This window comes from Pelophylax lessonae (assembly GCF_965119305.1).
Source record: "Pelophylax lessonae genome assembly, chromosome: 1".
NCBI classification, from domain to species: Eukaryota; Metazoa; Chordata; class Amphibia; order Anura; family Ranidae; genus Pelophylax; species Pelophylax lessonae.
The window spans coordinates 890,383,433-890,400,439 of NC_138768.1; the positions used below are offsets into that span (position 1 = coordinate 890,383,433).

A 17,007-nucleotide genomic window follows, 5' to 3' on the forward strand; every position below is an offset into this window, starting at 1 on the left:
GGCATGCTCAGAGAGGAAAAAACACACGGAAAGTTAACCATCACATGACATCACTTCTGAAGTAGATTTTTGTTGGCCGAGAAAATTTGTGTGCAGTCTAGAGCACATTCCAACCAACAAAACACCACTCTGGACAAAAGATGGCCGATAATCATTGCGTGTGTACGAGGCTTAAAGCTACTTGTGGAGTTTGGATCTTCTCTGGTGAGTGAGCACCACACCACTGGGCAAGCCAAGCAAGCAGTGTAGCCGAGAGTCACAGTTAGGCTCCGTTCACATGTAGGCGTTTTGGGGCGTTTTTGGGGAGTTTTTCTGCTCTAGGATCAGCTCTCAAAACGCCCAACAAGACAAATCCTATTTATTTCAATGGCCCCTGTTCACATCTGAGCGTTTTGATGCTGTGAGCAAAACGCCCAACGCTCAAAAAAGTACATGAGCTTCTTTTTGGGCAGATTACAGGCGTTTTCCATTGGTCTCTATTAGGGCTGCCACGGCTCGTCGACTACAAAAATTCGTCGACGTGCGTGAAAGGCGTTGACGCATCACGTCACACGCCCCCTGCTTGCATTGCCAGCCGGGCCGCTACATTGATTGGGGTCACTGCAGGCTGCACTGCCCCGCCCCCGGCTGCGCTCCAGTCCAGAGTGTCTGTGATCGGCATGGTGTCCCGAAGGCGAGCGACGCTCTACACACTGAGGCAGTGATGTGGTTGCAATGCTCTGCAGGTGATTGTTGTCACATTTTTTACATTTGTTATAAGGGCGGACAATGACTTTACCATACAGAGAAGTCTCAGTCTTTGTTCTATGAAGTGTAATAGAACACCATGTGACCCTCATTTTCATCTCTCATTGGACTCAGCTGAGAGTGATTGCCTTAGACTGGTCTTTATTACTTGTCAATGGACTATGTATGGTGGATTTCCTGCGCATTTCTAGCGATTTCAGTATTTCAAACACAACTCCTGGGTAGGCAGTACCCCCCTCCCCCCCTCAGTCACATGGTCCCCCCAACATGATTATATATATATATATATATATATATATATATATATATATTTTTTTTTTAATATACAAAATGTTATCGTCTCTTTAAAGCAAACCTATCCATAGAGATGCATGGAGACTGTCATCCCCAATCCACTCCTGAAGATGCAGGTTGTCTGGCTGTCACAATGCTAAGATGATGTATATGTTTCCTATGTATATCCTGTCCCACATAAAGGATACCATGTATTAAAGCAGGAGGATAAACATGACAGCCAAGTAACCAGCATAACTGGATCACTTTTCAGAGGAGTGTAAGTGCCTGCTGTAAGTGCATACAAGCCTTTGGGCTCACACGGTGTGCTGTGCTTTGGCTGCAGTGCTGGCACTTTTCCTTAGCCGCAGGCCCTTAGACTCTTTTAGGTTGTGCGTTTTTGCTGCATTTTCTGAAATTCCACCAAGGAAGCAGCATGCAGGATTTTTTGTGCACTTTCAGAACATGCAGTAAAAATGTGCAGTCTAATAGGAGGTCTATGGGACTGGGGGTGACATGCAGGAAGGCTGCCAGTACACCAGCATTGCAGCCAAACCCCAGCATGCCAGTGTGACCCCAGTACATAGCATAGGGCAAGGTACTGTAACAGGCTGAAAGAAAAATCTTTCTCTGCAGTGAAGGGGAGGGGGAGGGAGAGAAAGGGAGGGAGGAGAGGTTACACTCACTTACTTGGACGTTCACTCACTGGAGCTCTCTATCTGTTGAGCTGACAGCTTAGTTTGAACTTTCCCGCCCGCCCCACACATTCTCCACATTCTCTTCACCGACTGCACTCGGCTGATCGGAATGTGGGCGGGCAAAGAGAGAGAGAGAGGTTCCAGCCTCGAGTCTAGCAGCTGTTCCTGTGGAGGAGGGAGGGGCTGGGTAGCTCCTTCGGTAATGCAGTCACTCAGCCCTGTGACAGAACACATCGCTGCCTCTGCCTGCCTCGCAGTCCTGGATGGAGTTACTTGTGTACAGCCGCACTCGGCCAACTCCGGAACTGCGCGTGCGCAGTTCTGAGCTGGGGACACAGCGGCCTTTTTTACAAAGCATCAGAGCAGCCCAGGGGGAAAATGCATCCCTTCCCCCCGGCCCAGTCCGCCCCTGTATGTGTGTCAGATCAAGAACACTCTCCAGGAGGTAGGTGTATCTGTGCCAGATCAAGAACACTCTCCAGGAGGTAGGTGTATGTGTGTCAGATCAGGAACACTCTCCAGGAGGTAGGTGTATGTGTGTCAGATGAAGAACACTCTCCAGGAGGTAGGTGTATGTGTGCCAGATCAAGAAGACTCTCCAGGAGGTAGGTGTATGTGTGTCAGATCAAGAAGACTCTCCAGGAGGTAGGTGTATGTGTGTCAGATCAAGAACACTCTCCAGGAGGTAGGTGTATGTGTGTCAGATCAAGAACACTCTCCAGGAGGTAGGTGTATGTGTGCCAGATCAAGAAGACTCTCCAGGAGGTAGGTGTATGTGTGTCAGATCAAGAACACTCTCCAGGAGGTAGGTGTATGTGTGTCAGATCAAGAACACTCTCCAGGAGGTAGGTGTATGTGTGTCAGATGAAGAACACTCTCCAGGAGGTAGGTGTATGTGTGTCAGATGAAGAACACTCTCCAGGAGGTAGGTGTATGTGTGTCAGATCAAGAACACTCTCCAGGAGGTAGGTGTATGTGTGTCAGATCAGGAACACTCTCCAGGAGGTAGGTGTATGTGTGCCAGATCAAGAAGACTCTCCAGGAGGTAGGTGTATGTGTGTCAGATCAAGAAGACTCTCCAGGAGGTAGGTGTATGTGTGTCAAAGTCTACAATCAGGAGAAGACTTCACCAGAGTGAATACAGAGGGTTCACCACAAGATATAAACCATTGGTGAGCCTCAAAAACAGGAAGGCCAGATTAGAGTTTGCCAAACAAAATCTAAAAAAGCCTTCACAGTTCTGGAACATCCTATGGACAGATGAGACCAAGATCAACTTGTAGCAGAGTGATGGGAAGAGAAGAGTATGGAGAAGGAAAGGAACTGCTCATCATCCAAAGCATACCACCTCATCAGTGAAGCATGGTGGTGGTAGTGTCATGGCGTGGGCATGTATGGCTGCCAATGAAACTGGTTCTCTTGTATTTATTGATGATGTGACTGCTGACAAAAGCAGCAGGATGAATGCTGAAGTGTTTCGGGGAATATTATCTGCTCATATTCAGCCAAATGCTTCAGAACTCATTGGACGGCGCTTCACAGTGCAGATGGACAATGACCCGAAGCATGCTGCGAAAGCAACAAAAGAGTTTTTTAAGGGAAAGAAGTTGAATGTTATGCAATGGCCAAATCAATCACCTGACCTGAATCCGATTGAGCATGCATTTCACTTGCTGAAGACAAAACTGAAGGGAAAATGCCCCAAGAACAAGCAGGAACTGAAGACAGTTGCAGTAGAGGCCTGGCAGAGCATCACTAGGGATGAAACCCAGCGTCTGGTGATGTCTATGCGTTCCGGACTTCAGGCTGTAATTGACTGTAAAGGATTTGCAACCAAGTATTAAAAAGTAAAAGTTTGATTTATGATTGTTAATCTGTCCCATTACTTTTGGTCCCTTAAAAAGTGAGGCCCGGAGCAGGAGCGAAGAGATAGTGGAGGGCCAGCAAGACTAGATGGACAGCGGAGTGGTAGGGGTTAAAATTAGGAAGCAAGTTCAGACAGTGGTGTCATGGGGGGGAGCCTAAGTTGTCTAGGTTAGCTTCAGGGGGAAGTGGGGCTGGCAGGCAGGAAGAGGTGGGATCTGCTGGGGGGCGCCAAAACCCCCTCACTCGGCAGTAGAAGCGTCCCTCCCTCCCTATTGTTTAAAATCTATTTGTTGGTTCCTTCGTGGGGTTTGTTCTTTTGCTTTGTTTTGACAGGTTTGCCTGGGATGTCGCGGCAGCTGTGGCGTCTTTTTGTTGGTCTTTGATGGCAGGTGCAAGAACCTTTAAGTCAAGGTAATGGTTCAGGACCCACTGGTGGTAGGTTCCCTCTGGTGCGTTCCAGTTGAGGTCAGTTGACTGGAAGGAAACATGGGTACACTGGGGGTAGAGTGTTGTCTCAGAGCTGGAGTTTTGCGGCTGGAGGCCTATTATGTTTAAGTGGGCCCGCAGTGTAGTATTTATCTGAACATTAAAATGGGGGACCTCAAAGACCAACAAAAGCTTTAACTGTTTTTTGACGTTTCTGTTTTAAGGAATGGTTTTTCCTTTATGTTAATTTATGTTCATTTAATTTGAAAATGGTTAATAAAAGGGCTGCTATGGCCAATTTTATTCCACTCACGGTGTCGTCTCAATTATTGGGATAAGGTAAAGGTGAAAGGGTGCAAGTGGGTGGTGGGTTGGCCTTTCAGCCAGGTTTATAGTGACATCTGTTCTACGCTAGTCAAGTGGGAGGCACATATACAAACTGTTGTAATCCCTACACCATTCACCTGATTTGGATGTAAATCCCCTCAAATTAAAGCTGAAAGTCTGCAGGTAAAGCACATCTTGTTTGTTTCATTTCACATCCATTGTGGTGGTGTATAGAGCCAAAAAGATTAGAATTGTGTCGATGTCCCAATATTTATGGACCTGACTGTATGTCTGTCCTATACCTCTGGGATCCCTGTGGAAACTGGAAATCACTGAAGGAAGAACTACTAATATAAAACTACTACACCACTACTCCGGTGATTGCCACTAGCTTCGGGGTCCCATGCTGGGCACTATTCAGCGAGCATTTCACATCTTCTCAATGAATACAAAGCATTCTCTGATTGGATGATGTGATGAGGTGTAATGGTGACATCATAATTTCCACCTCACTCAATCAGAGAACGCACTTCATTTATTGAGAAGAACGCAAGGCATTATATGAATGGTTCCTGTGCCGAGTGGGCAGCCTCCAGTGTTCACTACGCAGCAGGGCAGCCACACGTCACGGGATCTGGAAGATAGTGGAGATCACTGTAGTAGCGGTGTAGTAGCGGCATCTATACACTGATTTCCAGTTTCCACAGGGATCGGCCAGGTGTGGCACATATATACTGCTATTGGTCCAAGCTGGAACCTGTAACCATACCTCCCAACTTTTTGAGATGGGAGCGAGGGACACCTATTAGCAAAAGCATGTAGGCATAGGACACACCCCCTGCCACGCCCTCTTAAAGGAGAATTATACAAAAAAGATGATGGTTAAACACAAGTGCTTTCTTTTTACCACTACAATTCCTTTATACTGGCCTTTATTTACAAATGCAGCTATTTAGAAATTGGATTGAAGGTTTTGCACTGGGAAACACTTTTTAAAAGATAAACAGAGCATTTTATATACAACCATATAGATCAGACCACAATGAAGGACAAATGAGGAGGAAAGAGGGACAAGGGGACTTTATTCCAAATCAGGGACAGCCCCTTAAAATCAGGCAAAGTCCCTCGAAATCAGGCAAAGTCCCTCAAAATCAGGCAAAGTCCCTCAAGATCAGGGACAGTCCCTCAAGATCAGGGACAGTCCCTCGAAATCAGGGACAGTCCCTCGAAATCAGGAAATGTCCCTCAAAATCAGGGACATTTGGGAGCTATGTGTAACTATGTACAACCTCCCATACGAGGAATTCAGCTTTAAATCCACATACATTGCAGTATTGAAGGATCTCTAAAAACAGTTCTGAAAAGAGTGTGGAGGGGTTACAATATTAAATTACGAGAAACAACCACAACACCCAAGGTTACCTCAGTGTTTCACTGGGGTCATCACAGAAGGTCCAGATACAACGTGTAAAGAAGGAATATGTCCACTGACTTATCCCATGCACAGAGGACATCTGTCCCTCACCGTGGAAAAGGGTTCCAGAAACATCAATGTAATTATTCCCTCTTTGCCCTGACATTTATCCTTTGGTAAAACATTGGGGTACCTTTGGTATGCCGGCTATTTCTTATCATGACTTACACAGTATCACCCCCTTTGTGGCTTTAAAGCAGGGGTGGGGAACCTTTTTTCTGCCAAGGGCCATTTGGGTATTTATAAAATCATATGGGGGCCGTACAAAATTATCACCTTAAAAATGTGCCTGTTATATTTGGTCAAACATTTAACTCACCCCTAATGTGATGGCTGCAACTGCTTCTCTTTGGTGAGGTGTGTGATGTTAGCTGGTATTGATGATGTTGCTACTCGCAACTGGTTTTCCAGGTTTGCGTCGGTCAGTCTGGAGCACAGTCGACTCTTTGCGGTGGTAAGTTTTGAAAAGAACTTCTGGCGGGTACAGCTGGTGGGTATAGCTGGCTGGTACTGCTGGTGGGTATAGCTGGCTGGAACTGCTGGTGGGTATAGCTGGCTGGTACTGCTGGTGGGTATAGCTGGCTGGGACTGCTGGTGGGTATAGCTGGCTGGTACTGCTGATGGGTACAGCTGACTGGTACAGCTGTAGGTACTGCTGGCTCAGGCTGGTACTCATGGCTTGTACTGTGCTGTGTACAAGCCAGGAGTAACAGCTCTGGCTGGTACTGCTGGCTCTGGCTGGTACTGCTGTGTGTGCTGCTGGCAGAAAATGCTGGCTAGCAGCGGCGCTGCACTGGAGGAAGAGGCGATGTTTCCTGTATTGGTCACAGGCGGAGTGCATTTGATATCACTCCGCCTTTGACTCACTCAGACTGTCAGAATTGAGCCGGAACTATACAGGAAGCATAGGCTCTGTTCTGACAGATCAGCTGAGAGACACAGACTCGGCTGCACAGGGGGCCGGACCAAATGACTTTGAGGGCCGCATACGGCCCCCGGGCCATAGGTTCCCCACCCCTGCTTTAAAGGGTACGGCATGGTGTGGATTGTTTCTCTACAGGTTTCTAATGAAGGAGATCTGTTTGTCCTGGTGTCACCAAAGCAGAAAGTGTTGGGTAGATCAACATGTTACCAAGTTCCAATGACAACCGTCTAAGTCAGGAATTAAGATTTATGAAAGAGAAAAGGAGGCGCAAACACCTAGTTCATTACCCATGGACACCTTTAAAAAGTGTATTAAAAAGCCAAAGTTATACTCACAGACATGAAGAGTAAAAATCGCATATAGAGAGTCCACCACATGTGGAAATGAACATGTCCCTGTAATTGGACCACTGACACGTTTCGGGAGTCACGCTCCCTTCCTCAGAGCTCTTCTCTGTCTAGGAGTATGTCTTTGGCTTTTTAACCATTTGCCGCCCGTCGTATAGCAAAATGATGGCGGCAAAGTGGTTGCACTATCCTGACTGGCCGTCATATGACATCCAGCAGGATAGACCGCTCTGCGTGCCCCCGATCACTCTGACACACCGCATCTCCGATCCTGGTAAAGAGCCTATGACATAGGCTCTTTACCATGTGACCAGCTGTGCCCAATCACAGCTGGTCACATAGTAGATAGGAAGTGTTGTTGATCGGTTTTCCTCAGCTCGCGCCTGACAGGCGTGAGTAGAGGAGAGCCGATCGGTGGCTCTCCTGACGGGGGGGGGTCTGTGCTGGTGATCAGAGCATTGATTACCAGTGCAGACCCTTTGGGGATGCCACTAGAGCCACCAGGGATTGCCCACCCATGGCCACCAGGGATCCCCACCCATGGCCTTCAGGGATGCCAATCAGTGCTCAGGGAGCCTGCCAGTGCCCTCCTCATCAGTGCTGCCCATCATTGCCATCTATCAGTGCTGCCCACCAGTACCCATCTTTGCCATCTATCAGTGCCGCCCACCTACGCCCATCAGTGCTGCCTATCAGTGCCTATCAGTGCTGCCTATCAGTGCCGCCTATTAGTGCCATCAGTGCTGCCTATCAGTGCCCATCAGTGCTGCCTATTAGTGCCCATCAGTGACCTTCAGTGTCAACCAATTCTGCATATTAGTGCTACCTATCAGTGCCCATCAGTGCCGCCTATCAGTGCCCATCAGTGCTGAATATTAGTGCCTCATCATCAGTGCCACCCCATCAGTGCCACCCCATCAGTGCCTGTCAGTGCACCCTCTTCAGTGCTCATCAGTGCAGGAAAAAACATATTTATTTACAAAATTTTATAACATAAACAAAAAAACGTTTTTTTCTTTTAAAACTTTTCGGGTTTTTTTGTTTAGCAAAAAAGAAAAAACCTTGTGGTGATCAAATACCACCAAAAGAAAGCTCTATTCGTGGGGAAAAAAATGTCATACATTTGGTTTAGGTACAGTGTTGCATGACTGGGCAATTGTCATTCAAAATGCAACAGCGCTAAAAGCTGAAAATTGGCCTGGGCAGAAAGGGGGTGAAAGTGCCCGGTATTGAAGTGGTTAATAAACTTTTTAAAGGTGACCACGGGTAATGCACTAGGTGTTGGCGCCTCCTTTTCTCTTTCATGTTTGGAGTTCCCTGCCTGAGGAGAGCGGCACGCCTGTCATCCCCATCGGAGTGATTCGGTTGTTCGGGATTAGGATTACCGTCACATGGAGACGTTTGTATTAGACATGTGCAGTTTATTTTGTTCTAAATTGATGACATTTTTCTAATTCAGAGATTCGGTTGTATCTGAATTCCCAAATTACAATAGTAACACATTTAAATGAATCTGAAATAATGAAACAAAATGTCATCCGAAATTCAAATCAAATTCAAAAAATAAAATTGAATTTGAAAACAAATTTGAAATATAAACATATTGCTAACTATTGCTGATTTCCTTCAAAGACCGCGTGTATTCGTGTTTGAATGAAATGTATGTGGGGGGTTATGAGTTGGAACTAAATGTACATGGGGGGGGCTCTGAGGAGGCAAATGTATGTGGGGGATCTGAGGGGGATACAAATGTATGTGGGGGCTCTGAGGGGGACACAAATGTATGTGGGGGCTCTGAGGGGGATATAAATGTACGTGGGGGCTCTGAGGGGGGATACAAATGTATGTGGGGGCTCTGAGGGGGAAATAAATGTATGTGGGGGCTCTGAGGGGGATATAAATGTATGTGGGGGCTCTGAGGGGGACACAAATGTACGTGGGGGCTCTGAGGGGGAAATAAATGTATGTGGGGGCTCTGAGGGGGATATAAATGTATGTGGGGGCTCTGAGGAGGACACAAAGGTATGTGGGGGCTCTGAGGGGGATATAAATGTATGTGGGGGCTCTGAGGGGGACACAAATGTACGTGGGGGCTCTGAGGGGGACACAAATGTATGTGGGGGCTCTGAGGGGGACAAAAATGTATGTGGGGGCTCTGAGGAGGACACAAAGGTATGTGGGGGCTCTGAGGGGGATATAAATGTATGTGGGGGCTCTGAGGGGGATATTAATGTATGTGGGGCTCTGGGGGATAGAAATGTATGTGGGGGGCTCTGAGGTGAACACAAATGTATGTGGGGGGCTCTGAGGAGGACACAAATGTATGTGGGGGCTCTGAGGGGGATATAAATGTATGTGGGGGCTCTGAGGGGGATATAAATGTACGTGGGGGCTCTGAGGGGGATATAAATGTATGTGGGGGCTCTGAGGGGGATATAATTGTATGTGGGGGCTCTGAGGGGGATTTAAATGTACGTGGGGGCTCTGAGGGGGATTTAAATGTACGTGGGGGCTCTGAGGGGGATATAAATGTATGTGGGGGCTCTGAGGGGGATATTATTGTATGTGGGGGGCTCTGAGGTGAACACAAATGTATGTGGGGGCTCTGAGGGGGATATAAATGTATGTGGGGGCTCTGAGGGGGATATAAATGTATGTGGGGGCTCTGAGGGGGATATAAATGTATGTGGGGGATCTGAGGGGGACACAAATGTATGTGGGGGCTCTGAGGAGGACACAAATGTATGTGGGGGCTCTGAGGGGGACACAAATGTATGTGGGGGCTCTGAGGAGGACACAAATGTATGTGGGGGCTCTGAGGGGGATATAAATGTACATGGGGGGCTCTGAGGGGGATATAAATGTATGTGGGGGCTCTGAGGGGGATATAAATGTATGTGGGGGCTCTGAGGGGGATATAAATGTATGTGGGGGCTCTGAGGGGGATATATATGTATGTGGGGGATCTGAGGGGGACACAAATGTATGTGGGGGCTCTGAGGAGGACACAAATGTATGTGGGGGCTCTGAGGGGGACACAAATGTATGTGGGGGCTCTGAGGAGGACACAAATGTATGTGGGGGCTCTGAGGGGGATATAAATGTACATGGGGGGCTCTGAGGGGGATATAAATGTATGTGGGGGCTCTGAGGGGGATATAAATGTATGTGGGGGATCTGAGGGGGGACACAAATGTATGTGGGGGCTCTGAGGGGGAAACAAATGTATGTGGGGGCTCTGAAGGGGACACAAATGTATGTGGGGGCTCTGAGGGGGATATAAATGTACGTGGGGGCTCTGAGGGGGATATAAATGTATGTGGGGGCTCTGAGGGGGATATAAATGTATGTGGGGGCTCTGAGGGGGATTTAAATGTACGTGGGGGCTCTGAGGGGGATATAAATGTATGTGGGGGGCTCTGAGGGGGATATAAATGTATGTGGGGGCTCTGAGGGATATATAAATGTATGTGGGGGCTCTGAGGGGGATATTAATGTATATGGGGGGCTCTGAGGTGAACACAAATGTATGTGGGGGCTCTGAGGGGGATATAAATGTATGTGGGGGCTCTGAGGGGGATATAAATGTATGTGGGGGGCTCTGAGGTGAACACAAATGTATGTGGGGGCTCTGAGGGGGATATAAATGTATGTGGGGGGCTCTGAGGAGGACACAAATGTATGTGGGGGCTCTGAGGGGGATATAAATGTATGTGGGGGCTCTGAGGGGGATATAAATGTATGTGGGGGGCTCTGAGGTGAACACAAATGTATGTGGGGGCTCTGAGGGGGATATAAATGTATGTGGGGGCTCTGAGGAAGACACAAATGTATGTGGGGGGCTCTGAGGAGGACACAAATGTATGTGGGGGCTCTGAGGGGGATATAAATGTATGTGGGGGCTCTGAGGGGGATTTAAATGTATATGGGGGCTCTGAGGGGGATATTAATGTATGTGGGGGGCTCTGAGGTGAACACAAATGTATGTGGGGGGCTCTGAGGAGGACACAAATGTATGTGGGGGCTCTGAGGGGGATATAAATGTATGTGGGGGCTCTGAGGAGGACACAAATGTATGTGGGGGCTCTGAGGGGGATATAAATGTATGTGGGGGATCTGAGGGGGATATAAATGTATGTGGGGGATCTGAGGGGGATATAAATGTATGTGGGGGATCTGAGGGGGATTTAAATGTATATGGGGGCTCTGAGGGGGATATTAATGTATGTGGGGGGCTCTGAGGTGAACACAAATGTATGTGGGGGGCTCTGAGGAGGACACAAATGTATGTGGGGGCTCTGAGGGGGATATAAATGTACGTGGGGGCTCTGAGGAGGACACAAATGTATGTGGGGGCTCTGAGGGGGATATAAATGTATGTGGGGGATCTGAGGGGGATATAAATGTATGTGGGGGATCTGAGGGGGATATAAATGTATGTGGGGGATCTGAGGGGGACACAAATGTATGTGGGGGGCTCTGAGGGTTGACAAAAATGTATGTGGGGGGGCTCTGAGGGAGACATAATTGTGTGCAAGGGGGGCTGTGATGGGGACACAAATGTGCATTGGGTGCTCAGAGGGGGACACAAAAAAGTGAGGAGCTCTGAGGGGGAACTAAATGTACATGGGGAGCTCTGAGGGGGACATATATGTACATGTGGGGTTTTGAGAGAGACATAAATGCACGTGGGGGCTCGGAGGGAGACATAAATGTACAATGGGCTTTAAGGGGGACATTAATATATGTAAGTGGTTATGAAGGGGACATGAATGTACATGGGGGCTCTGAGGGGGACATAAATGTACGTGGGGGGTTTTGAGGGAGACATAAATGTAAGTGGGGGCTCTGAGGGAGACATAAATGTACATAGGGGGCTCTAAGGGGGACATTAATGTATGTAAGGGATTATAAAGGGGACATAAATGTACATGGGGGGCTCTGAGGGGGACATATTTGTGTGTGAGGGGGCTGTGATGGGGACATAAATGTACAGAGGAGGCTCTGAGGGGGACATAAATGTACAAGGGGGGCTCTTGGGGGGACATGAATGTGTGTGGGGGGTTATGAGGAGGACATAAATGTATGTAGGGGGGCTCTGAGGGGGACATATTTGTGTGTGAGGGGGCTGTGATGGGGACATAAATGTACAGAGGGGGCTCTGAGGGGGACACAATGAGATTAGAGAAGAAGCGGTTAAACCTCAAGCTGCGTAAGGGGTTTTTCACTGTCAGGGCGGTAAGAATGTGGAACTCTCTTCCACAATTGGTGGTCTCAACGGGGAGTATCAATACTTTTTAAAGACTATTGGACGTGCATCTCAAAGAACACAACATTCAGGAATATGGGAAATGAATATCGGCACTGACATGGGTTGAACTGGATGGACTGTTGTCTTTATTCAGCCTCAACTACTATGTAACTATGTAACATGAAAGTGTGCAAGGGGGGCTGTGATGGGGACACAAATGTACATGGGGGGCTCTGAGGGGGACATAAATGTATGTAGGGGGCTCTGAGGAGGACATATTTGTGTGTGAGGGGGCTGTGATGGGGACATAAATCTACAGAGGGGGCTCTGAGGGGGACAAAAAAATGTACAAGGGGGGCTCTGAGGGGGACATGAACGTGTGCAAGGGGGGCTGTGATGGGGACACAAATGTGCATGGGGGGCTTTGAGGGAGACATAAATGTACATGGGGGGTTCTGATGGAGACATAAATGTACATGGGGGGTTCTGATGGAGACATAAATGTACATGGGGGGTTCTGATGGAGACATAAATGTGCATGGGGGGTTCTGATGGAGACATAAATGTACATGGGGGGTTCTGATGGAGACATAAATGTACACGGGGGTTCTGAGGGAGACATAAATGTACATGGGGGGTTCTGATGGAGACATAAATGTGCATGGGGGGTTCTGATGGAGACATAAATGTACATGGGGGGCTTTGAGGGAGACATAAATGTACATGGGGGGTTCTGAGGGAGACATAAATGTACATGGGGGGTTCTGAGGGAGACATAAATGTACATGGGGGGTTCTGAGGGAGACATAAATGTACATGGGGGGTTCTGATGGAGACATAAATGTACATGGGGGGTTCTGAGGGAGACATAAATGTACATGGGGGGCTTTGAGGAAGACATAAATGTACATGGGGGGTTCTGATGGAGACATAAATGTACATGGGGGGTTCTGATGGAGACATAAATGTGCATGGGGGGTTCTGATGGAGACATAAATGTACATGGGGGGCTTTGAGGGAGACATAAATGTACATGGGGGGTTCTGATGGAGACATAAATGTACATGGGGGGTTCTGATGGAGACATAAATGTACATGGGGGGTTCTGAGGGAGACATAAATGTACATGGGGGGGTTCTGAGGGAGACATAAATGTACATGGGGGGTTCTGAGGGAGACATAAATGTACATGGGGGGTTCTGAGGGAGACATAAATGTACATGGGGGGTTCTGAGGGAGACATAAATGTACATGGGGGGTTCTGAGGGAGACATAAATGTACATGGGGGGTTCTGAGGGAGATGGACATGTACATGGGGGGTTTTGAGGGAGACATAAATATACATGGGGGGTGCTGATGGAGACATAAATGTATGTGGGGGCTCTGAGGGTGACATAATTGTTTGCAGGGGGGGGCTGTGATGGGGACACAAATGAGCATGTGGCTGTGATGGTGACACAACTTTTTTCTGCCCGCAGATTTGTGTAAAATATACAATGTGGCCCTTGAAGTGAAATGTTTGGAGCCCCCCCCCCCCCCCCGGAATAGACAATAAAATAATACAACAGAATAGAAAAGAATAAAATAAAATGGAAAACAATTAGAATAGAATAGAAAGTATATAAAGGTCTTCCGAAATTAGACTTTTGAATGGAATTCTTCACAATGAATTCAGATTATTTTGATATTTTCAATTCGAATTTGACTTAAATTTGATTTGAATACTTTGAATCCATTGGACAAATGTAAATCAGTCCGGGGCCATTCACATCACAGGGGTGCCCTAATTCACCATAAAAGGTGAATTTACCATTTCGGGTAGGACACCACACCCCAATGCACACAGGTACATTGCCACCTGTTGAAACAACAAGAAGTTTGGGTGCCACCACAGATGGACAAATGAAGGTATGGCCACCAGTAGTGTGAATGACCCCTGAGGAAAAGGAGTGACCTGGCTGAAGTACATTTGTAGAGGTATCTCCGCCATTCAGCTACAATGACATCATCTCCATGTCTTATGGCTTTCTTACCTCTTCAGCGTCCATCCTTGCAAAAAATGGTGGAATACTTGGGGGAATAGTCTAGGAAGAGAGAACGAGAGTTATGGATTCGAAATTTGAAATATCCCACAATGCTTTGCATTCAATCTTACGAGACTTTTCTAGATCAGCCAACCATTCCTAACACAGCTGATCACATGGTAAAGGGCCGTTGTGATTGGTTCTTTACCTCAATCTGTGATTAGCTATGTCTGAAGGGGGCACACGGGGGGGGGCGTTTCTCTGGGAGAATGTCAATAGAAGCCCTCCTAAAACTGGACGACCATGCTATAACTGTCTTTTGGCTATAGCGCGATCGGCAAGTGGTTAATGGAACTGCGTTTTAATGAAAAATGCAGAATTTACCAACAACGACCATCTACATAAACCCTAAAAAAAAAGAGTCCCACTAATCTGACCTCCGGCCCTGGAAACCCTTTTGAATCTTTGAAACGGCATGAAATAATATTCTGTAATATGGGGCATAGGGGTGGGTCAATGGTTCTGTCGAAACCTAGGTTCGGACCAAACGTTTGGACCTTTGTCCCCCTGTTCATCGGAGAGCTGAGCTTCATATATAGAAATGGTTGTTCTACTGCTATCGATGGTTCCTCAGGAAGCAGCAGGTGCTTGTCCCCGCCACAACAGCAAAGGGTTAGGGACAGCGGTGACATCACCATCCAAATATGGCCACTGGCTATTTAGGCAATGGTGTCACCAGCCCCATCCCTTATATAGCCGATGACAGCTCAGGCTAGTGGTGCCCCAAGGATCAGTCGTGTGCACTGGGTCATCAAGATTTTTTCCACGGTAACTCAGCTGTAAATGACTTGTCAAACATTTGGGTTTCTTTATTTTTAGGTATTATTGGATAAAGGGGGCTTCCATGTTCTGATAAGCCCCCTGCTGGCAGACCCCCACAACCACTGGCCAGGGTTGTAGGGAAGAGGCCCCTGTCCTCATCAACATGGGTACAAGGTGCTTTGCCAGGCCCCCCCCCCCCCCACCCCGGCAAGGTATACCCTCATGTTGAGGGCATGGAACCTGGTATGCTTCTCCTTCCCTGTTGGCCAGGCTGCATGCTCAAAATTAAAAGTCTGATATTGATATTGGGTTTCTTTATTTTTAGGTTACATATTTTTTTTGAGAATGTGAAGGTGTACCATGTACCCCATACTCATTCACAAAGGGGGACCACTAATCCTCTTATTGGATAAAGGGGGCTTCCACGTTCTGATAAGCCACCTGCTGGCAGACCCCCACAACCACTGGCCAGGGTTGTAGGGAAGAGGCCCCTGTCCTCATCAACATGGGTACTAGATGCTTTGACAAGGGAAGGGGGTGAAAGTGCCCGGTAGGCAACTGGTTAACACCCCCTTGCTCATTAGCCCAGAAAATGGGAATTTTTAATTTCACAGATTTGTCTCCCATTGATTTCAGTGTGGTTTGGGCACCTGAACGTCTTTGAAGTTCGCCAAAGAAGGCTCAGACCAAACCCAGGGCAGTTTGGCTCATTCCTACCAGGAGGTAGCGCGGTCTTACCTTATTTCTCAGATCTTGCAGTCTGAACATGATTTGTTCTAGGGTGGTTCGGTTTACTTTGGCACGTTGGTGGGGAACAGCGGCAATGCCACCCAGCAGACAGAAGAGAACGGTGCAGGAAATACTCAGGGAGGTCATCATGGTCTTCTATAAGTCTTCTGTCCCGTGATGTGGGTAGGAATTGTGTGTACTGCCATCTTGCTGCGAGTTTTATATGCGAGTTTGAAGCCTCAGCCGGAAATTATCAGCTTTACACTAGAATTCAGATTCAGCTATTTGTGCTTCATATCTAATCACCAATCGCTGATTATAAAATCCCACTTTGTATAAATGTAGCATGAAGCTTATCTTATGTCTCGTATGACAAAGAAAGAAATTAGATGGAGGTGGTGGAAAAATGACCAAAAAATAAATTCGGGGACCTATTTTGATATTTATTTATACACTTAACAACTGAAAAAAAAAGCTGAACAAGTGTGTGTATATATATATATATGTATATGTATATATATATATATATAAAAATATAAATATATATATATATACACTGCTCAACAAAATGAAAGGAACACTTTGAAAACACATCAGATCTCAATGGGGAAAAATATCATGCTGTATATCTATACTGGTATGGACTGGGTAATGTGTTAGGATCGATACTGGTATGGACTGGGTAATGTGTTAGGATCTATACTGGTATGGCCTGGGTAATGTGTTAGGATCTATACTGGTACAGACTGGGTAATGTGTTAGGATCTATACTGGTATGGACTGGGTAATGTGTAAGGATCTATACTGGTATGGACTGGGTAATGTGTTAAGATCTATACTGGTATGGACTGGGTAATGTGTTAGGATCTATACTGGTATGGACTGGGTAATGTGTTAGGATCTATACTGGTATGGACTGGGTAATGTGTAAGGATCTATACTGGTATGGACTGGGTAATGTGTTAGGATCTATACTGATATGGACTGGGTAATGTGTTAGGATCTATACTGGTATGGACTGGGTAATGTGTTAGGATCTATACTGGCATGGACTGGGTAATGTGTTAAGATATATACTGGTATGGACTGTGTAATGT

The 17,007-nt window shown here is 47.1% G+C and overlaps 1 protein-coding gene across 1 annotated transcript in view; it reads right to left on the reverse strand.

Moving 5' to 3' along the window:
* LOC309550850 (uncharacterized protein) overlaps positions 1-16,057 on the reverse strand; it is a gene marked incomplete at both ends in the record, with an annotated part of 169,452 nt that extends 153,395 nt beyond the window's left edge. Inside the window, 2 exons of the mRNA XM_082251209.1 lie at positions 14,369-14,419; positions 15,920-16,057. Of these exons, the coding sequence (XP_082107335.1) occupies positions 14,369-14,419; positions 15,920-16,057 (189 nt within the window). The remainder of the gene's footprint in view (positions 1-14,368; positions 14,420-15,919) is intronic.
* Between the last annotated feature and the right edge of the window lie 950 nt (positions 16,058-17,007).